The sequence below is a fragment of the Limanda limanda genome, chromosome 2, assembly GCF_963576545.1.
Source record: "Limanda limanda chromosome 2, fLimLim1.1, whole genome shotgun sequence".
Classification (NCBI taxonomy): Eukaryota; Metazoa; Chordata; class Actinopteri; order Pleuronectiformes; family Pleuronectidae; genus Limanda; species Limanda limanda.
In genome coordinates, this window is record NC_083637.1 from 19882482 (window position 1) to 19905877 (window position 23396).

General features: G+C 40.8%; 2 protein-coding genes across 2 annotated transcripts; both read left to right on the plus strand.

Moving 5' to 3' along the window:
- The first annotated feature begins 1064 nt into the window (after positions 1–1064).
- On the plus strand, positions 1065–8063 carry LOC133025318 (CD209 antigen-like protein C). Its single transcript, XM_061092166.1, has 7 exons — positions 1065–1313; positions 1538–1618; positions 2519–2605; positions 6654–6740; positions 6887–7029; positions 7136–7242; positions 7484–8063. The coding sequence occupies exons 1-7, from the start codon at positions 1148–1150 to the stop codon at positions 7626–7628; spliced, it is 816 nt and encodes a 271-aa protein (XP_060948149.1). The 5' UTR covers positions 1065–1147; the 3' UTR covers positions 7629–8063.
- A 3124-nt stretch (positions 8064–11187) lies between these two features.
- LOC133022668 (centrosomal protein of 95 kDa-like) lies at positions 11188–23277 on the plus strand. The gene is made up of 21 exons (XM_061089529.1): positions 11188–11361; positions 11955–12083; positions 12849–12956; positions 13143–13253; positions 14231–14348; positions 15574–15692; positions 15805–16010; positions 17095–17164; positions 17609–17676; positions 17854–18035; positions 18180–18303; positions 18412–18529; positions 18758–18951; positions 19482–19577; positions 20002–20146; positions 21089–21261; positions 21372–21446; positions 21622–21774; positions 22160–22306; positions 22732–22803; positions 23097–23277. Exons 1-21 carry the CDS (start codon positions 11337–11339, stop codon positions 23271–23273), a joined length of 2610 nt encoding a protein of 869 aa, XP_060945512.1. The 5' UTR covers positions 11188–11336; the 3' UTR covers positions 23274–23277.
- Positions 23278–23396: the final 119 nt, after the last annotated feature.

Consider the following 23396-nt stretch of genomic DNA (forward strand, 5'->3'; position numbering starts at 1 on the left):
ATCAGGGGCCATAAAGCGGCCACCTGCTAGGTTTATCATTTGTCATTCGTTCAAGATGTAATCAAAGTATAATCATGTAATCCCTGACTATGTTACTACAGTATAATCTAATAAAAAAATTAATGTGATCTTGACTGTTTTTTACTTCCTTATTCTCTGAATACACAGTCTTCGGATGCAGCTAACATGTGTAGTTTATTTTTAGCTGGGCGGTTCACACTCCCTTTACTTCTCTGGTACTTGGTCACAGTCAATGTTTGAAACCAAGGTGGAGCAGGACACTGATATCTATAAGTGTGTGTAATTTGGTGCAGCTTGATTAATATGAAAGGGACTGTTGGGTATGTGCTCTGAGTGGCATTCTAGTTTGGATTGGAAATTTCAAATTTTAATCACTGTGTCTCTTTTTTATCAGTTTCAGGTTATGGCTTGATATTTATTCTATAGTATATTTAGCTAAGAGCTATTTTGAACATGTTTATAAAACATAATGATGTTAATATCCTACGGGCTTTGATTCTAATGCCCAGACTTTTAATGACTATTTCAGATGTGTGCTGTTAAGTTTCCTCCCTTCTCTAAACTGTCTTTGACCCGCTTATGGATGAGTAATTTATAGGTACAACCAGGGTACAACGCATGGCCAAATGCAATTAGTAACCCTGTTGTGTGATGTCATGCTATCTCTAGTTTTGGGGTCCCACCTCCCCTATAAAAAGCCTCTCCTTGCAGAGGCAAGGCAGATTTTCACTATTTGGCTGTATGATGTCTCCGAGTCTATAGAGCTCGTCCTGACCTGTGAAACTTCTTGTAATAAACATTGTATACATATAAGTACTGGGTCCGCGGTGTCGTTTTCTCAAACATCAACTTCGACGAGACACTGCTGCTTGAAAGACACGACAATTCCATACAAACAGTGAAAGCTCAAAGCAGCTGCATCTATACCCAGTTTGAGGTCATATAACATCAGCCAGGCTGAAAATGTTTCACAATCACAAATACATGATGATACTTTTGTATGAAAACCATTCTGCTCTCATTTACAATCTTGTGATAATGAGTAACGGAAACAAGAAGATCACAATGACTGTCAGAATAAAAAAAACTGGAGGTGACAACAAGCTTAAAGATAAAGAGAAGTAAAATGCTGACTTCAGCAGCTTCATATCAGGCACAGAAACACAGAAGCAGTCCACAGTTAAGACTGAGAAGCGTGTCGTACTGCAGTGGTCACAGTATTTTGCCTTCTGTCTGTAAAACACAGTCTGTGGTGACCATGGCCAAAAACCTGCCTGATGCTTCAGCCACAAGTAAGTTACTTTAAGAATGATCAGAGTGATACTGTTCTTGTGTCTGATTTAGCAACACGCTAAACTTTGAGTGGGTTATTTATCACCCAGGGACAGTTTCCAAGAAATGGAGAGTTTTTTTGTTCTGTCTCAAATAACACAATATCAGACCTGGCTTTAACAATAACAATAAGTATCATAATAATGGTGGTGTTGCATGTGTATATGTGTTTTTTTGCACACAGATTGGAATCTGGTTGTCTTGAGCCTCGGACTCCTGTGTATCCTGCAAGCAGCTCTCAACACTTCCCTGCGTCTTGCTCTCTGTGAGTTGTCTTTAATTCAGTTTAATATTTTCATCCTGCATGTGTGGACGACTTACTCTGGATTTCAACAGGTGAATGTGATAAAACCTCTACTAACTATGATTATCATTGGAGGGGCTTCTGGATATGCTATAATTAGCTAGCTTTATGACGAAACAGCATTTTGTAAATTGTGGTTGTTGGTTAGAGAAAGTTCTAAGGTCATGTAAGAAACTAATGGGGCTTTTCAGTTCAGTGAGTCAGGGTGTTTTCCTTTAAAATAAAACGAGAACCATTTTCACATGTTGAGGTTAATGAATGGATTTGTAGAAAACATTTAAAGTTTCAGATTTCCAACTATTTATTTTCAATGTTAAGATTTGGATGTCCGTCTGGCATTTAAGGCTTAACATTAAATGTGCAGCAAACATTCAGAAGCATTACAAGGGACTTTGGGGGCCCCAGGCAAAGGGACCTGGATGTCTACTCCCTACCTAAAGAAACACATGATGGCAAACCACATCATTCCAATATTCAAATGATTCTTTCTGTATAAAAATTATAAACAAAGATTGTATATGCACATAAAAAGTAGAAAAGATATAAAGTGTAAGTGCAAATCTCCACTTCTGACACATCATACACACACACTGAACCTTGTAGATCCTCTGAACATCCTCCAGAGGGGGCTGGTCTAACTGAGAACAACAGACTTCCTGCTGTAACATGTATATGTAATTGCATGTCATAGAAATGTTGGTCAAACATCTATATTGTTCCGTGAATTTTACTTGTCAGATAGTGGAGCAGTGACTGAGCTGGAACACAAGAGACCTGTGTCTTACCCATTTTTCCATGGTTCCATGAACTCACCATTAACCAGAGACTGAAGGTCATTTGTAAATCTCTTTGCTCACACAGACAGTTCTGATGCAACAGATCATGATGCTGTGATCAGGAACTTGACAGAAGAGAGGGACCAGTTGAAGAGGAAGTTGAATATATGTGGTAAATATGAGCTGAACTCTTTATGACATGGAAAGAATAAGATAACAGCAACAGAAAGAAAGATGCGACTTCAATTTATTTTTGCTATTGTTTTTCTCTTTTTTGGCTGAGATGTCAAGTTTATTTTATTTTCGTTTTTCTCAACAAATCATTTCACCCAAGAAAGATGGGTATACTTCCGCTCTAGTTTCTACTTCATTTCCTCTGTCAAGAAATCCTGAGGAGACAGTAGAGACGAATGTCAGGGTGTTTTCCTTTAAAATAAAACGAGAACCTTTCATATGTTTAGGTCAATGGATTTGCAGAAAATATTTTAAGTTTCACATTTCCAAGTATTTATTTTCAATGTTAAGATTTGGATGTCCGTCTGGCACTGAAGGCTTTTACTACGGTGGCCCTGAGAGCTCAACGAACAGCAACTTAAGAAAACACATGCAAGTTGACAAAACACAAGCAAAGTAAGTAAACATCTTCATCAATTTCACAACACAACACATTACAGAAATGCGCAGCAAATACAAAAAGTGTGCAGCAAATAGAGAAACGCGCAGCAAATAGAGGAGCAACCACAACGGAAGTGTTTCCAGAGGACAGCTAAAAGTGATGGACACTGCTGCCACAGGAGACACAGAAACGTCCAATACACCATACAAATTCGATTCCACACACGGGTCGGCAACCCGTGGCTCTGGAGCCGAATGCGGCTCGTCAGCCCCTCTCCAGTGGCTGTACAGGACAGTGTTGTGCATATTTTTAATTTAAACATGTTCAAGGTACAGTGTGGCCATGCCACTGCCATTTATAAACATACAATGTGTACGGAAAGTATTCAGACCCCTTTAAATGTTTCACCAGCCATTTGCTAAAATCAAAAAAGTTCATTTTATTTCTCATCAATGTACACTCAGCACCCCATCTTGACAGAAAAAAACAGAAATGCAGAAATGTATGCAAATTTATTAAAAAAGAAAAACTGAAATATCACATGGTCATAAGTATTCAGACCCTTTGCTCAGTATTGAGTAGAAGCACCCTTTTGAGCTAGTACAGCCATGAGTCTTCTTGGGAATAATGCAACAAGTTTTTCACATCTGGATTTGGGGATCATCTGCCATTCTTCCTTGCAGATCTTCTCCAGTTCCGTCAGGTTGGATGGTGAACGTTGGTGGACAGCCATTTTCAGGTCTCTCAAGAGATGCTCAATTGGGTTTAGGTCAGGGCTCTGGCTGGGCCAGTCAAGAATGGTCACAGCGTTGTTCCGAAGCCACTCCTTTGTTATTTTAGCTGTCTGCTTAGCGTCATTGCCTTGTTGGAAGGTGAACCGTCGGCCCAGTCTGAGGTCCAGAGCACTCTGGAAGAAGTTTTCTTCTGTACTTGGCCGCATTCATCTTTCCTTCAATTGCAACCAGTCGTCCTGTCCCTGCAGCTGAAAAACACCCCCATAGCATGATGCTGCCATTACCATGTTTCACTGTTGGGATTGTATTGGGCAGGTGATGAGCAGTGCCTGGTTTTCTCCACACATACCGCTTAGAATTAACACCAACAAGTTCAATCTTGGTCTCATCAGACCAGAGAATCTTATTTCTCATAGTCTGGGAGTCCTTCATGTGTTTTTTGGCAAACTCTATGCGGGTTTTCATATGTCTTGCACTGAGGAGAGGCTTCCGTCGGGCCACTCTGCCATAAAGCCCCGACTGGTGGAGGGCTGCAGTGATAGTTGACTTTGTGGAACTTCCTCCCATCTCCCCACTGCATCTCTGGAGCTCAGCCAGTGATCTTTGGGTTCTTCTTTACCTCTCTCACTAAGGCTCTTCTCCCACGATTTCCTAATCAAGTCCAATCAGTTTAATTAAACACAGCTGGACTCCAATGAAGGAGTAGAACCATCTCAAGGAGGATCAGAAGAAATGGACAGCATGTGAGTTAAATATCACAGTAAAGGGTCTGAATACTTATGACCATGTGATATTTCAGTTTTTCTTTTTTAATAAATTTGCAAAAATTTCTACATTTCTGTTTTTTCTGTCCAGATTGAGTGCTGAGTGTACATCAATGAGAAATAAAATGAACTTTTTTGATTTTTGCAAATTGCTGCAATGAAACAAAGAGTGAAATATTTAAAGGGGTCTGAATACTTTCCGTACGCACGATACATCTTGCATACAACACTGAGCTATTAAAGTAATTCACAGATTCATGTTTTTATTTTAAACATACATGTAGAAGAGACAGTGAATCCTCAAGCCATCTGTGGATGGCACACATACTCCCACATTAGTGAGATGTCGGACCCTGATGGGTAGCACACAACTTATCTAATCTTGGATGGATGGAGGTTGTCAGGCAGAGGGTCAAATCAGCCTCACAATATGTTGGATGCATGTTAATGTGTATTGAAAGACATTTAAATTCGTGAAAAAAAAAAAAAAAAATTATAAAATTTAAAAAAAAATGTCCAATCAACCAAAGATTTCGCGACCCCCCTGCAGTACCTCCGCGGACCCCCTAGGGGTCGCGGACCCCCTGTTGAAGACCTCTGTTTTAAATCATCACCGTATCAGGCCATCATGAAATACCAGGAGCGGGCGAGTGTGTGTGTGTGTGTGTGCGTGCGTGTGTTGCGTGTGTGTGTGGCGACCGCACCGGCCCCGGGGCTCCGACCCCGCTCACTCGCTAGTAGGGACCCACAGTGAGCTCTGAGCACGGAAGAGGGTCCGATCTAGAGACATGCCGTCTTCTCCTGTTAAACTTAATAAACAGCGTTAACAAGCAATCCCCTGATTGTGAGGCAGTGTATTGTCCATAGTGTGCAGGGGTAGGAAACCTTTAGTATCAAAAGAGACATTTTGCCCCCTCTTCTGAGCAAGTGGGCGGGGTCGGAGCCCCGGGATCCGGAGCCAGTGCGCTCGCCACACACACACACGCACACACGCACACACGCACAAACCGACCCATGTGTGGAATCGAATTTGTATGGTGTATTGGACGTTTTTGTGTCTCCTGTGGCAGCAGTGTCGATCACTTTTAGCTGTCCTCTGGAAACACTTCCGTTGTCGTTTCTCCTCTATTTGCTGTGCGTTTCTCTATTTGCAGCGCGGTGCTGCGCATTTGTGTATTTGCTGCGCACTTTTTGTATTTGCTGCGTATTTCTGTAATGTGTTGTGTTGTGCAGTGAAATTGATGAAGATGTTTTCTTACTTTGCTTGTGTTTTGTCAACTTGCATGTGTTTTCTTAAGTTGCTGTTCGTTGAGCTCTCAGGGCCACCGTACTACACACTAAATATGCTGCAAACATTCAGGAGCATTACAAGGGACTTTGGGGGCCCCAGGCAAAGGAACTGCATGTCAACTCCCTACCCAAAGAAACACATGATACCAAACCACATAATTCCAATACTCAAATGATTATTTTTGTATACAAATTATAAACAAAGAAGTGTATAAGCACATAAATAGTAGAAAAGTGATAAAGTGGGCGGCTGTGACTGAGGGGTAGAGCGGTCGTCCTCCAACCTGAAGGTCGGCATTTCGATCCCCAGTCATCTGCATGCCGAAGTGTCCTTCGGCAAGATGCTGAACCCCGAATTGCCCTCATAGAACAACAAAGTGCTGCTAATAGATGCACTGTATGAATGTGTGTGTGAATGGGTGAATGTAAAACTGTACTGTAAAGAGCTTTGAGTGGTCATAAATACTACAAAAGCGCTAAATAAATACAAAACCATTTAAAGTCTAAGTGCAAATCTCCACTTCTGACACATCATACACACACACTGAACTTTGCAGATCCTCTGTACATCGTCTGGAGGGGGCTGGTCTAACTGAGAACCTCCAAACTTCCTGCCGTAACATGTATATGTAATTGCATGTCATAAAAATGTTGGTCAAACATCTATATTGTCCCGTGAATTTTACTTGTGAGATAGTGGAGCAGTGACTGAGCTGGAACACAAGAGACCTGTGTCTTACCCATTTTTCCATGGTTCCGTGAACTCACCATCATCCAGAGACTGAAGGTGATGTGTAAATCTCTTTGCTCACACAGACAGTTCTGCTGAACCAGATTTTGATGCTATGATCAGGAACCTGAAAGAAGAATGGGACCAGATGAAGAGGAAGTTGAACATATTTGGTGAATATGAGCTGAACTCTTTTTGACATGGAAAGAATAAGATAACAGTAAAACAAAGAAAGATGCAACTTCCATTTATTTTTGCTATTGTTTTTCTCTTTTTGGCTGAGCTGTCATGTATATTTTATTTTCGTTTTCCTCATCAGATCATTACACCAAAGAAGGATGGGTATACTTCCGCTCTAGTTTCTATTTCATTTCCTCTGTCAGTAAATCCTGGGGAGACAGTAGAGACGACTGTCTGCAGAAAGGAGCCGACCTGGTGATTATCAACAGCAAAGAGGAAAATGTGCGTATGAGAGTGACAACTCTTATGAAAGAGTAAAATCATACTGGTATATATATCATTCCAATTTGATATGATTATGGTCTGTCCCTCTGTCCCTGTAAACAAGGAGTTCACAAGAAAGACCAAACGGTCCTTCTGGATCGGACTGACTGACACAGAGACAGAAGGGACATGGAAATGGGTGGATGGGAGTTTGCTGAACACAACAACAAGGTTCATAAATAACTTTTTGCATTTAAATTGATTATTATTAGTTGCACTGCTGTATTATAATGCTACTTTTTATTCAGTAATTGCCTGCTGTTAAGACACTGAACCCTAACGGCTGTGCTATGCAATATATAAAATCCATTTACTCTGCAACACTTTGCACTTTATTTTAAGTATTTATACAAACGAAAATGTTTGACAGAGATGAAGTTCAGTTAAAAGCTCCTCCTGATTTTGGTTTCAGCTACTGGTACCCTGGGGAGCCAAACCCCGAGTATTACCCTGATGAAAACTGTGGAGAGGCAAGGTACAACTACAATGAAAACAACTGGAATGATAACGATTGTAATAGTCTGTACTTCTGGATCTGTGAAAAGAAGGTGGCTTGATAACGCTGCACCCAAACACACCACACTGTAGCGTAGGTTTTCTAAATTAAAAAAATACAAGAGTTGGGCGCCAGACAGGGATTCTTCACCTGTCAGAAATTGTAATATCTCCTGGTACGAGAGTTAACCTGGATAGCTTATTTACCTAACTACAAAAGGCATCAAAGAAAAATAAATCACAAACAATCAATTCCGTTAATCAATATATATTCAATTGAATTATTCAATCAAGTTAACAATCAAATCAAATAGTTATGATGGATAAACAGACAAAGAACTAATTTTGTCCAAAATATCCAGTAATCAATGCAAACAAATTCATTTTCAAATAAGAACAATTAACCGTCCATTTAATAAACATATGAAAGAGGCTTCCATTAAGAGTTCATGATGAGTATAGTTCGAGTTCAGATCAAGTGTGAGTTTGTGTGTGTGTGTGTGTGTGTTGGGGGGGGGGGGGTTGTTGGAGAGGGGAGTAGGGTCCAAGGAAAAGGTAAAGTAAGGGAAATGTGTGTTCTTTTTTGGTGGTCTTTTAATCTCCAGGTAGAGGGAAGATGAGGGGTGAATTTTCCAGAGGCAAAGAGAACTCGGTGAAGCCAGGAGAGTTTCAAGAGAGAGACTTAGCTTGTTTGGTTCATCCAGGACAGAGGGACTCACGTTCCAATCCGAGCAGGTTAGATGGGGTTTTAACATCCACATCAGGCTCCAGGGATCAGCTTTTTTGCCTCATGGTCCAGGCGATCGTGTATAAATCCAGACGGTTCTTGGAACAACTTTCCAGAAACTAGTTTATCTGTTTTGTGATGTCCTTCCTACAGTTACTCTCACTTCACATGTTTCCACTCCATGCTGCCTTTGTTTGAGTTTCCCCTCATCTTGACTCACAGGCATATCACCTTTACCATCTCCCTCGCCCCTCCTTTTCCTGTTGAGGAGTGAAGGGCCATTCTGTCCTTTTAGTTTTCTCCTTTACGCTGCAACACTGGTAACTGATCAGAAGTGGCTCATTAAAAAAATGCAAAGACATAAAATGCCATGCTACATTTTGACATGTCCCCATAGTAAGAGGCACTGATAACAGAACTAATGATATATAGTTTGATTTGTTAGTGGGTCCTGGTATTGGCTGCCTGTGTAATTTGTTTTCATACTGTAGCTTCTGTCAATATGTGGTTGCTGTTCTGAATATTTGTAATCAGAATCACACTTTTTCTTATGAATAAATGCTTTCTAACCACTTCGTTAAAATGGTACTGGTACTGTGAATACTGCGAAGTCTGATTAAAAAGTCACACAATCATATTATAGATATGGATTTAGCTGTGAACTAAATTACGTGATGTTTAATCATAGAATCATAACAGAAGAAACTGTAAACATGTCTGGAACCCACTCAGCCACAGATCAGTTTTAATAAATAGAAATAGAACTAGAACAGTTTACAGCAACAGGAGGGAATTTGGTAAACCCTCATACACCTAGCGTGTTTTTGAATGAGTGTAAAGACCCTGAATCTATACTTTAAGTCAGACCTTTACAATACTACAGTACATATCATTACTTTATAATACACCTTTTCTTTTTAATCAAATACAGCAATAGGACAATAATAAATAATAAATACACTTATATACACAAAATATTATGTTATTATAATAATAGAGCTTTATAACTAGAAAATACACAAAAGCCAACCCTTACCCTATGCCTTAAAAATCCATAAAACAGTTAAAAAGGCTAGTCATGAAAGAATAAACAAAGAAATATAGTAACACTACAGTTGTGACATAATTTGAAGCATGGCCATCGATTACAATAATAACTGGCCTTCAACAATCGGCAGTGTGGATTAAGGAGTAGAGAGGTTGTTCTCCAACAAGAAGGTTGGCCGTTAAATCCCCACTCTTAGCCATCTACAAGGATCGACCCATTCATTGCACAATATCTTACACTATATAAATTTAAAAACAAAATTAAATTAAATTAAATTAATTAAACAAAACAAAAATGTATAAATAATAAAATAAAATGACAGAATATATATGAAAAGTAAATTTTCACCACTTTCAAATTTTCTGCAAATTTTGATAAGAATTTGAGCATGTTAAAGCCCTCAAAAAGTCAATTCATTTGCCTAAAAAAATTATAATAACGAGGGGCCATTTGGTTTGCAAACAGTTGTCGAACACAACCTATACACATCATAACAATACATAAAAAGAGCGTTAAACATCCATTAGTTCTTTGTTTAAATCTGTGTGTGCCATACACCAGGGCCACAGCTGGTTAAAAAGTCTGACTGCTGAGGGGACAATGATCTTAAAGATGACAGAAATTTTAAGCATGGTCACACATGACAATAATAAAACTAGAAAAATGGATCCACAATCTCTGATTCGCAATCCACCGTCATATGGTCCATGATCACATTATAGTATCATTAGTGTAATAATTGCTGCATCTGTCTCCCCACATGTGAATTACTTTGTTGCCAGTGATGAGTGAATGAAATCATTTCTCCTTCAAATGTCTTGTTTTATTCGATCAACCATCCACAACCCAGAGATATTCAGTTAATCATAGTTTAACATTTTTGAAACTGGTAGCTTTACATTTCAAAACCGTTGAGCCATTTTGCCACGCCCATTGAAAATTCCTTCAGAATACGTACATTTTCACCACTTTCTAATTTTCTGCAAATTTTGGTAAGAATTTGAGCATGTTAAAGCCCTCAAAAAGCCAATTTATTTGCCTGAATAATAATAATCCTTACAATTTCAATACGGGGTCACTGTCTGTCGGTGCCTGACAGTGCTCAGGCCCTAATATATAATGTATACTGTTCCTGAGCTTTGTGAAACTTTCTTACTTTTTTTTAGCACATTAGCTCTGAAAGAGCTGTTGTCTTCTCCATATTAAAATTAAAATACTGGGGGGGGGGGGCGGGGGGGGGGGGCCTGTAGAGGATCCTCAGGGATCGGGGGTCCTGGTACAGTAAATAAATCGAGTGTCGGACATCACAACACTCATGCCTCCACATCAGCCAACAGCAAAATTCAATTGAATACTCAGGTTTGCTTAAGTAGAGGTCATATTTACCATAGAAAGTAAAGAATTCAAAGTGGATATGTGTGTGTATATATATATATATATATATATATATATATATATATATATATATATATATATATATATATATAGAGAGAGAGAGAGAGAGAGAGAGAGAGAGAGAGAGAGCTACTTTATTGATCCTTATTTCCTCTGAATAAGGGGTTTGGGGATTTATTTACTCTTTAAACATTTGAATCAAAAACCCCTATGGTATAATCCGATACTATGTAACTTTTTACAGCGTACATATTTACAGTAGATCAGTGAAAGTGTGTCTGTGTAGTCTTGTGTTTTTTCTGAGTTGAATTCAACAGCACATGCTGTATTTAGCTTGTATTATTGCCTGCGCTTCGCCACGGTCACCAGCAGATGGCGGTACGCCCACATCACAGAACACTTCCGGAAACAAAGAACGAGCGTAACGCCCAATCAAACAAGACTTGAGTTTGAACTGAGCCGATGGTCGCTTCTCTCTCTCAGCGAAAACCACAACAACATCCCGGTCGACCTCCTCCTCGCGGCTCGGACCCAGCACCGACTCGTCCTTGAGCCGCTAGGTTGTTTGTGAGCTGTGTTCCTCCAGTCGACAGCTGTTTCATGGGAACCCAGGAGGGAGAGAGAGGTGAGGCTGCCCGGGCGGAGTGCTCCTTGTCCGGAGAGAGCTAACGACACGTAACGCTAACTTCACCCCCGGCTAACGCTAGTGGCCCGGTCTACGCTAAGTGTCCTGAGGTCACTGACCCGGGCAGCGTGTTCACCAGCTCTCACCTTACAGATCATGTGGTTTTCGCGACTACAGATACACATTTACCGCTTTTCTGATCATGTGTCCGTTAGTAAACACACCGCATTAGCATCGCTAGCTAGCTACTCTTGAGTTCACCCAACCGGTAAAGTTACAGTAGACGAAGGCGGGGAAGGGTTCAGGGTGATCGGTGGCTGTAAGTGTGTGTAGTTCGAGGCCACTGGTTTTATCCATCCCAGACTGGATGTGTTGCATTGTTCGCTGGTGTAGCGGTTTGTTGATGTTAGTGATACTACACCCACACCCCCCCGCTCTTAAACTGAAGTTTGCCGCGGATGGGCAAACATGACTGAATAAGAGTTTACACCTCTAGAGGAGGTGCTGAAGCTGGCTGTATTTGATCACTTACTAACTGAGATCATCTATTTAAAAAGTGATGGGCATTTATCTTGTTTCTTTCTTGTTCACAGATTGGGTTGATGTGGCAAATGATCTGTTCAGCAAGTGCCACTTAGACCTGAGGCTGAGGAAACTGAATGAGTGTGATGCAAATGTTTTCCTCGCTCTGTATGAGAACATCTTGGGGGAGAAAGTTCCAGGTAAGAGCAAGTTGTAAACACTCCAGACTACATAATAATAGATTGATCAATCAGTCGACCAATAGAAAAATAGCAGACAACTTAGGGCTGGGCGATATGGCCAAAATTATATCATCATCTACATTAGGCTTTACAGATAATTATCACAAAATGTCATGTTATTTCTTTTAAGTTTAAAGACCTAACACTTTACAAATCGGAGGTCTATTAAATTTGTGTTATACCTCAGCACCTTGCTTACATATATATGTATCTGTGTTTTTCTGCAATTAGTTAACATTATATCGGGATAGTTATTGATATTACTTATGTAACTACTTAAATGAGCCATAACATAGTTAGTTTTTTTCCCTAGCCTCTTAAATGTGACATATTGTTGCACAACTTTGAGATGATAAAGTGTTACTTGTACAAAACAAGCAGTTTCATGACATCACCTGACAATATAATAAATACTCTTCAGAGTAACTAATCATTACAATAACCGAGTTATAACCCTATAATCTACAGTCTGTTCTTAACCTTGTGAGCTTAGACCTGTTAGGAAAGGCATTTCAAAGGCTACTGTACAAACATTGAAGATAAATAAGCTGTTAGCTATGTGCTTAGTATGTAAGGAATTCCTCCTAAGACCATTGAACACACTATCATGAGACAGGAAAGAGCTCAAGGAACTTTATGTGAATGCATGTTCCTCAGCACTGTTGAACATGTTCCTGTGGTCTCATGCGTACATGCTTAATTTTTATTTACATGTGTGTTTAGATTATATTGCAGGACCATGCAGTCAAGAGGATGACGTCCATAACGTTCAGTCTATGATTGATTCACTGTCTCTGGATTACCTTCAGATCAGCCTCTCGCACATTGCAGGTATGCCTTTCATTTGTAACCTCAACAAAGAGTCTAAATGTCTGTATATAAAAGTATAAGTATGTGTAAGCTTCCGCAGATTTGCTACTAAATACCTGTCAATAACTGTCACTATCAACTTGAAACTGTATTTTGATCTGTCCTCTTTGCTTCAACATTAAACTGACAATGGCTGTCTGGTCACAGGAGAAAATGTTGTCAGAGGAGACAAAGAGTCGATCGAGAACCTCCTGGAAATCTTTGATGGCCTCCTGGAATATCTCAATGAGGAGATTAGCGTGGAGTCACAGAATGGCGGTAGGCAGAATCATTTTTCACTTTCCTCTTGTCAACTCAATAGATGATTTGCATCTTTTTACTAGGGTTTTTTTCAAGATCCAATATTTCCAATTATCACACATTAAATGTATGTGTTTTGTGCAAAAGTAGAACACTTTTTATATTTTGTCAGTTTTTAGAAAATTATTTTCAGAACGTTTTTTTGCTTTTAAAAAACTCAAAAAACTGATTCTGTGTTAATCTTAATAAACTAAGGATACAAATTTACAACAAAATAATTTAACAGAAAAAGATGTTCAAACACCAGAAGTGATAAAACAGTTTCAATCATCTGAACAAAACTTTCCGCACACCGTTGATGAACAGTAATCATCATTAAAAGTGGCCAGAAGTTCATTCCCGCCTTTGTCCTCAATTTGCATGAAACTGCCACTTCCCCCTCTTCTTGAGTGAGACAGAAGTCCCCGTGGAGGTGAGATTGCCTGTCTGTCCTCCAGCATGAAGTGGACATAATGTGTCTTAATCCCAGTAAAAGTCCAGCTGGTGCAGGACTTTCTAGGGAACAGTCAGTCCTCTTCATTAAGAGGAACTGAGTGTGTCTTTGTGTGACAGCCTGTCCCTCAGATCGCTGCCAAGCAGCAATTAGTAGTTGATGACTGTCTGCATTTACAAATGATGTGTTTGTAAAAGGCTGGATGTGGTAAACTGAAATTGGAGTTCAAGAGAAGCAGTGGCCTGTTTCTTGTTATGAAAGTGAATTTTTACAATGTAATTTCACCTTTCAGTCAAACTATAAAAGAGTTCACATCTGCATTTAGTTGTTATTTTGGTGAATAGTATTTGTCTTGATTTAATTTTTTTGTTGAAAGACTTTAACATGAACTCAGGCCTCAGTCAGACCTTTTGGTGTATGGCTGTAACTTTGTCACTAATTGTTTTCTTTTTGTTATTCGTTTGGATTTTCCTTTTATTGTCTTTCTCTCCTTTATTTTCAGAGCAACTGGGTAACGGTCTTAATGAGGATGTCCCCAGTGAAAAAGACTCAACAAACTGCAATGGCACAGATCTCAAGGCGGCTAAAAGAGACGAAGCATCATTGTCTTCCACTGGAGAGTAAGAGCTTCTTCTTGATGCACCGCATGTCCTTCCCAAATACTACAGAACACACGGAACACTTATGAAAGTCCTGTGTTCACCAGATAAATTGGGTATAATTATTATCAAAACTTGAGTTTCATTCTTAATTTACACAACACTAATATTTTCTTGGTTTGTTGTGAAATAGTGGTTGTCACAGCTCATGCCAAGTATGCAGTTCTACTGTAGATCCCAAACACACCAGTGCTGCTGCTGCTTTAATGTGAATTCCACATTTTCCTCTGCACTAGAGAATCTCAGATATCTCATTATCTTCAGAAAGTATAGGCACTGAAGAGCTTTCCCAGTTTTTCGCTCAGACAGCTTCATTGCTTCGTCCAACAATGTCTATGAATATCTTGCTGGTGAAAATTCTGACAATGTGCTCCATAACACCCAGACTGAAATGTTAACTTAAACAAAGTAAAAGAAATCGAGCTGTTCTTCTTGCGTTGAGCTTCATTAGACACAAAACCCCTCCTGACAGTCATGTGTCCCCTACATGACTCTGACCGTGTCACTCGGCTTCAGTGCTCTGTAGATCCGGCCTGTACCTCCTGTTGACACAGCCAGCTAAGCTCTGTTGTAACCTCTAAGCAGCAGTGTAAATATTAAGATGCTCATAGGTCGCTGTCAAAGAGTAGATATCCCCACAGCTCATTGTGGTTACATTTTTCCTTATTGGTTCGAGTGCAGATTGTGGCAGCGCCGTTCCCATTATTCCTACTCTTACAAGAGAATGGAATATAAAACCATCTTTGTATATTTCTATATTTTAGATTGACTATGTAAATAACATTTGTGTTACAGTGGTGGTGTGAATAATAGCCTGTGTCTGAGCAGGACTATGCAGCTCCTAGGGAGTCAATGCTCCTGCTGTTAGGATTTCAACAATATGCCGTCTATATTCAAGAAAAACCACATAACAGCAACACTGTTTGGATCTGGTCTTACACAAGGCTTTGATCTGGAAAAGTCACGCAACAAGCAAGACAAATGGTTTTAATGTGTCTGATGCTATTCAGTTCAGAACAACTTAATTTATTCCTGAAAGGTCCATTGCAGCCCATAGCCAGTGTCTGCTTTTTTACTCTCTTACTTACTCTACTTATTGATACAACAGGAAAGGAAGAGCCATGAATTATTGCCTGAGAAACACATGTCCACCTGTGGTACATCATATTTTTCCTGTATGATCCAGGTCTGCTGCCCAGTCCAGCAAACACTCCCTCCATTCCTGGAATGGTGAGGAGATGGGATCAGCCAGTGAGCTCATTGGTCTTGGAGTCTCTGCCCGCACATTTACAGGAAAACAAGAAGGTTAGACCCGAAAACACTAACCATGCATACCTGGCAGTAACTTTTTACATTTCTATTAGTATTACGGAAATCTAATATTTCTTTCAATAAATCTTCCCTCCAAAAACCTCAGATCCAATCACCACCTCTGGGCCTCTGGATGACCAGGATGCTCCACTGACTGAACCACGGCACTTAGCCATCGCTCTGCAGCCCCCCAACCAGAGCAACACCCCCCACAGACCTGACAAAGACCCACACACACACATCCAGCCCCCCGAAGCAGCCGGGCCAGGCGTCGGACTAACAGAGGAAGAAGCTGCCCACGTCACTACAGAGGTATGCTCATAAAACACAGTGATGATATTTAATAGTTGTTCATTTAACTTGCTTCTTATTTTCATGCAGTCTGAAAGGATTTATTGCCAAGTAGGTTTACACCTACCTGGAATTTTCTTTGGTAAAAAGGTGCATACATTCAACATAAAGCATAAAAACACAATAAGTACTTCACATAAGAAAGAAATAACTGTATATAAAACAAAACAAAACAAAGATATATACAAGATATAAAAAGTTAGATAAAAAAAAAAAAAACTACCAGTGTTTTAGTAGCAATGGGATACAGAATGTTAATGCTGGGCAAACAATGCAAGGCTGTGTCTCTCTTACACACACACAGACTCACACACGTGACACATGCTGACTCATTAAAAATGGCCAAGACAAGGAAGTACTTCAATGATAGAGATTCATGTGCTGACCCAATAGAAACAAACACATTTCTATGCTGTATATGGGCTTGTTTATACTTTACACTTATTAATACCGATGAATACTTATTAATACATCCGTACTAGCCTACAACCATGACCAAGAATGAGATGATAATTTTAGTTTTGACAAAGTTGAGTGATCGTTTAAGCTGCTGGTGAAGTCAAAAACCAAAGTATATGAATCAAATTAAATTTGTCATTTGAACGTAAACTGTTCTTTTCTAGCACAAACATGCTTGACTGTAAGAGCCAGGAAAAAACATGTGACACCTCTGCATACTTCCATACTCTCAGGCCCTGACCTGCACCAGAGTGAGGTGTTGTGTGGCTGCTTGCACACAGACGACTTAACCACAGCCTGCTTCTGTAGCTGAGAGTATAATAAACAACAATAGAGACCAAACTCAAACTGACACCAGACTCTTCCTCTTCTTTCTTTGAAGCCACCTGCATGTTCCTGAACCCACCACCAAAAAGGTTTTCTGATCCCCGGTGATCAACTAATGGATAACTAGATTTTAGAAAATAGACTTTTGTGAGCTGCGGATAATGTTCAGTTTTACTCAATTGTTCGTAGCCTCGGCTCAGCTTCACAATAACCATTCTCCCTCTTTTTCTCTCACCCGCTCACTATCCTTTTCATCCAGATGCAGAAACCGAGAGCTGAGATCGTTGTTAACAATGGACTACAGTCTCCTCCTGTTTGTCAGTCTCCCGGTGAGTCAAATGCATGTTCCTACAGTGTCAGGGGGGGGGACACTCCCCTTAGCACCTTTCTATTGTGGAATTGGGGGTGGGTATGTGTCTTTTCTAAAACAGACAATCCAACATTTACATGCACTTCATGTAGGAACTTGCTGCCGATGGGGAGGTGGTTAAGGAGCCACAGCATTGTTCTTGTCTCATTAGCTTTTGTTTTTCATTTGTTGTTCAACTATTTGCCGCACTTCTCTTTCCAAGGAGATACACTTTGAACCCGTTCACATGCCTGTATTTAAATAATATTTCATCTCCCCCCTCTCGTTCACCCGTGGGTCTGTCCTGAACAAGTACAAGCACTTGATCTCCAGCATGGTCTGGAAGCAAGACTTAAGAACGAGTTCTGAGAGATCACAGACGAACCCTTATTTGTTGGTGTCATGTTTTTTGCTTCATTTCCAGCTGTGAGTGAGAAGTCTTTGTCGAGTCAACAAAGAACCAGGACAGAAGTGGAGGGGGAGACACTGGAGGTAAGAGCGCAAGAAGCTTTCACTGCCACATATAACTCCATGTGGACACTGCTGGATGTCCAGTGTGTGTGTGGATAGGTTTACATACATGCCCTTCTTTTCCCTCTGTAAATGTTATATTTTCTGTTACTTCATGTCTGGCAAATTAATTAATTAGTCAAATTTTTCAAATCTCAGCCAACTAACGGAGGCCCCAGGAGGGTTTTATTCCGCACCCAGCCAGATGTGCTCTTCCTCACCCTGCAGAATGAGATGGCACCCACCACCCCTTCACCACCAGACACTGAAGACGAGGATATGAGCTATACACGAAGATTACCAGGCAGAAGAATAGATCGCAGAGAAGGGACAGACCTCAGGTAAAAGATGTTGTTTGGAATAAGAATTGGAATATCAGAGAAATTATTATTTGATGGATTTGAGGAAAGTGCTGCATTCATTGGTCGCTTTCTGATTTTCTAACCCTCTCTGCTGTGTGCTGCCTCTATCATCTGCCCGAGCAGTAACCAATCAGAGGAGGGCTGCGAGGAACCTCTGTCTTATCGCAGACAGAGGAACAGGAAAGCAGAAGAGGAACTGCATCACATATCTGAAAAACTGTCTCATAGACTGGAAGAACTCGATGAGGTGTGTTTTTGCAACTGATTGCATCATGTCATGGACTTGAGAACCTTCAGAAGATCCACTGTGTAAATTCAATGCTTGCAACTGCATGTTGTGGTTTAATTCTTGTAGATGCTTAAACGTGTTCTGGAAGAAAGTGGAGAGTCCAGCGAGGTCAGAGAGGAGGACAAGCAGTCCCATCACAGCGACAGCATCATGGAGTGTCGGAAGACTCCCGGACAACACATGGGTATAAACGCATAATGGGTTAAATGTAGTGTTGTTCTAAATTGTTTTTAAAGAGTAAAACTGTAACCTTCAAGTTTAGTGTGTTACCTGTAATCTACAACAACCTGCCACAAGTTTAAATATCTTTTTGTATCTATTTATCTCACAAGTGCATCGAAATGAGCTTGCATGTATTTGTTAGTTGATTTGGTAAAACCTTGACATCATTGGGGAATATTTTAATTGGTAGTTTCAGGTAAGACCGATGTTGGATCCACACAATGCACCCGCTCCTTGTCGCCCTCCCCCCCCCGGGACCGTCGCTCCCTGAAGGGACAGTTAGAAGATGCGATGGTCGAGTCCCTGAGCCGGGATGACAGGAGACAGACAAACCTCTCAGCTCCGGATCATTCAAGACAAAGAGAGCACAGAAAACATAACAAGGTAAAAACAGCACCAGTCTTGTGTTTCTTTAATGGCTTCCTTTTATTGTTTACATAATCTACAGTTTTAAATGTGAAAGTTCCTATCATACCTCAACTCAATATGTTTTTAGCTTGTTTTATTGGCATTTTAAATAAACAGAGTTAAACGCATATTACCTTAATAGTATTCAGGAATGGATTCTACTTTGCCAAAGGCTGTAATTTGCAGATTGTTAAATAGATATATATTCTACATTGAAGACTGACGAGAGGTTAGCAGTAGTCTCAGGACAATCCACACTGGGTTGTGTGGTCATGATCCAGTCTGAAATGTCTGAATGTTTTTTTAATTTTTTAAAGATTTTAGATGAAGATTTAAGACTATTTATCAAACCTTTTTACCGTCTTATTTCAGAGGGAATTAATGGTATTTCATTTGTACTGCTTGTTCCTAAATCATCAGCTAATGCTACCAAATAAGATCATATCAAATAATGTTCTGCTCTATCCTCATATGCTTGGGAAATGAAATGAGGATCTTTCTTTCAGTATCTGGAGAATAAGGCCTATGAGGCAGAGTTAAAAAGATATGAAGACAAGGAACGGGCAGATCTGGACAAGGCGCGCCTCAAAGCTCAGGAAGCTGTAAGTCATGTGTGTGACATCTAATCGTACGGGTGCGATCAGGAATTCTCATCCCCTCCTGTTTAGTTCACTGAAGCAAAGCTTTGTTATAATATCTGCCTGGTACTTGTATAGTTAGTGGCTCTAACAAAATCAATGTGAATAAGCACATTGTTCGAACTGAAAAATGCAGTTCGGTTAGCGTCACTTACACCCAAATTGAAACTGCCGCTCGGACATTAAAAAGTATCAATCGAAAGATATTAACTTTACCAACAAAGGATTCATCTTGGAAAAAGGCCGGCAAAATGGAAAATATCTAAATGTGTGGCTGAGTTATGGGGTAATAACTTCCAGTTTGTAAGTAATTATTGGGACCAGTTTGAGTTTTACACCACCTAAATGAGCCAGTACATTATGTCATTGAGTGTTTGGTTGTTTGTAGGAGCGCGAGTACCGAGAGGCTCTACTCCGAGATGTGGACCAAGCCCCCAGACTGTCTCCAGCGAGGATGAAGACCCAGCACAAGTCACCACGAAACACACAAACAGGACGGAGACGGCAGGAAGCCCCCAGGAAAACTCCATCATGTAAGTCACGACTTGTATATTTACCATGAGACCCTTTAGCACAGGTCTGTTCCCCTATATATTAATATTGTCTTGTATTCATTCATTCATGAACTCTCAGGCATATAGGTCGGTATATAGCACTGCAGAATTATGGCTAAAATTAAAACCACTAGTATACTATACCTTTGCTGTATTCAAATTTCCACCGCACAACTGCAAACATCTTCTGAGCAGCATTGCTCACTGCTCCTGTTTGTGTTGTGTATCAGCAAATGTATTGTTATAACTTTGGGCTCAAGGTAAAAGTCTATAGCAATTTTAAATAATTGTTTGTCATCATCAAAAATCTCTGACTGCATAATGTTGATCAACCTTCACATCTGAAACTATGTCCAGATGCATGTGGGTCATTCCTATCTCAGACAGAGTTGAGACAATTCCTCGGGCCGTTGGTCTCCCTCGTGTTTCTCACTAAGCTGTGATATCTCAGACTGAGTCTTCACGTTAACATCCTGGACATTACAGCAGCCATATTCCTCACACATGACCACGACACTCAGCTGTGGCTACTTATTCCATCCATAGAGCCACTGATGTATCACACGTACCTGTAAACCACAATGACAGTGGAGATCGGACTCACCAGGTCTTCTGAACTGTGTGTGTCTGTCCTTCACAGCGCCTTTGTCCTATAACTTATGTCCTAAAACACAACACTAATCAGACACTGCAACGACTAACTACAAGAATGTCTCTCGTAAATCTCTTGACTTTTATTGTCACACAAATAATTTCCATCATCTGCCAGGGAGAGACCTATTAGAGAGACTCTAGTCCTTCTCACTGGAGCTGGAACTTCTCACAAAACTCTTCCTGCTGTAACAAGCAAGAAAAGAACAATAATCCGATTCTAGTGTGTAGTAATTCTAATGTTAATTATTCTGTGTTGTTTCTCTCCAGTGAAAGTGAAGGAGAATGAACTCCTCCCTGTGCTCGTGGAGGAGTTGCCCCACCTTCACGTGTCCTCTCACGCTCTGGGCCGGATGTGGGAGCAGCAGAAGCAGCAGGTGGACCGACTCCACGCCATGTCGTCCTCCCACAGCCACCAGCGCCGCAGCAAACACTCCAGCCAGGTGGGCAGGCGGACGTTAGCAGTCGCAACAATACTGACAGCAGCCAATCTCCCTTCTGTAAAATATGAGTTGAATTTGAATATGTATGTAAATGGCCGCCTCTCTTCCAGGTGGAGGAAGCACAGAGGAAACACGACCTGCTGGTGCAGATCGTCCGCAAAGAACAAGACCACAAAAGGCGTCTGGTGAGCACCGACGCATCAATGCACAAACACCTTCATACTCAGTAATGTTATCAACGACAGTTACACTCATTTTATTATTATATCTACTTAAAAGTGTCAAACAGTTTAGTCTTGTTCAGTATTTGTCCCTCCAAGCCGCTCAGTTCAGTAACAGGCAGAAACGTTTGTCTTGCAGACGGATTTCAAAGAACGGATCCAGCAGCAGAAGTCGACTCAGAACCGACTGAGAGAACAGAGACAGCAGGTCGCCCGCGCCAAGAAGTACCACAGCGACTTCCACGTGCAGCACCGCGCTCGCCTGATGAGGGCGCGCACCAAGGACGAGAGGGTGGGGGGGCAACCGCATTCATATCTTTGTTACACACTGCTAGGATCGAGGCCACAACTGACTGTTACGCTTTATTGTAGAATAATCTTTTCATTCATTTCAATTATACATAATAATAATACATTCATTGTAGCTTTTTTCCCATGTAAAATGTATTTCATTACCAATACGCTTTGTTGCTAGTGCTCGTCTCTGTTCCGATCAACAACAGCGTGATCTAACTCTCCTCTAGAGTAGCACTGGTCTGCAGGAACCTTTTTACTCCCATGAAAGAAGTACCTGGTGCTTTTGGATGAAACTTAAGCTTATGTTAAAAATGGAATCACAGGCCGTGGGTCTTTTGGATGACATGATGACCAACGTGTGGTTGTGTGTTTGTGTTTAGATGTTTCGGAAGCTGTTTGACGACGGTTTAGAGATACAGAAAGTCCGGTTGAGGGAACAGAGATCCTACGCCAGGGAGCAGCGACTAGAACATCAGAGACGACACCAGGACCACATCAAGTCTATGGAGAACTACTACAAGGACCAGGTAGGGGACACACACACACGTTTGTACAACTTAGTGAGGACACTCATTAGCATTATGCATTCCCAGGCCCCTTACCCTCCAAACTAAATGCCTAACCCTAATTCTAAACCTAACCCTAAAACCAAGTCTTAACCCCCTAAACAGTCCATTAAAGGGGGGGGGGGGTCACAAAGTGAGGACTGGCCAAAATGTCCTCACTCTGTAGGTTCTAGCCTCAAACTGGTCCTCACAATGATAACTGTACAAGAACTTCACACACCATGTGCCTCATGTCAGACTGTATCGACTCAAAAGAGTGAAGACACTCCAAAAAAGAAAACTGGCCTAAATTGGAGGTTGTCAGTAAAAACTTCTATGGTTCCATCAGAGACAGATTCTCTACTCTTAAATAACAGGTGAGATAAAATGTGCTTTCTCTCTTTCAGTTTTCACTACTTGCTGAAAAACTTGCAGAAGAGCGACAGGAGATCCAGGTTCGGAAAAAAGCTCAGGAAAAGGTAAACTGGCGAGAATATCACCAACTTCTGTGAGAGATGCATTTCTGGTCTGAAATATTGTGAGCCAAATAACCACAGGTTTAAATATTTGAACTTGTGACAATTTAAGAAAAGATTTGACCAATTTAAGATAAGCAGTGTTGATATTGTCACCACAAACATCTCAACGTGATTGGCTCACTCAGGACATATGTTAACACCAGGTCGAAATGGTGTCTAACTTTCCCCCTGTAAAGTTTGAAAGGGCACCAATTAACAGTAACACTGAATCCATTCATCCCACGTGATTGCAGGCGCTGCTGAAGATGAAGCGAGAGCTGCGTTCCAGGATGGAGCGTGAGATCGGCGAACTGCAGAAAATCATCATCCAGAACGACGAGGACGACTTCTTCCAGGACCTGGACGTCCAGCGGCTGCGTAACCGCGTCCACATGGCGTCGTTCCAGTACAAACAGAGTTATCTGCACTGATCGGGGGGGGGGGGGGGGGGGGGGCAGAACCGCAGTGACATCCCATCAATTGAAGCTGGATTTATATCGTATGAACACATTGCAAGCGTCACATCGTAGGGTATGACATATTGACTGAACAGA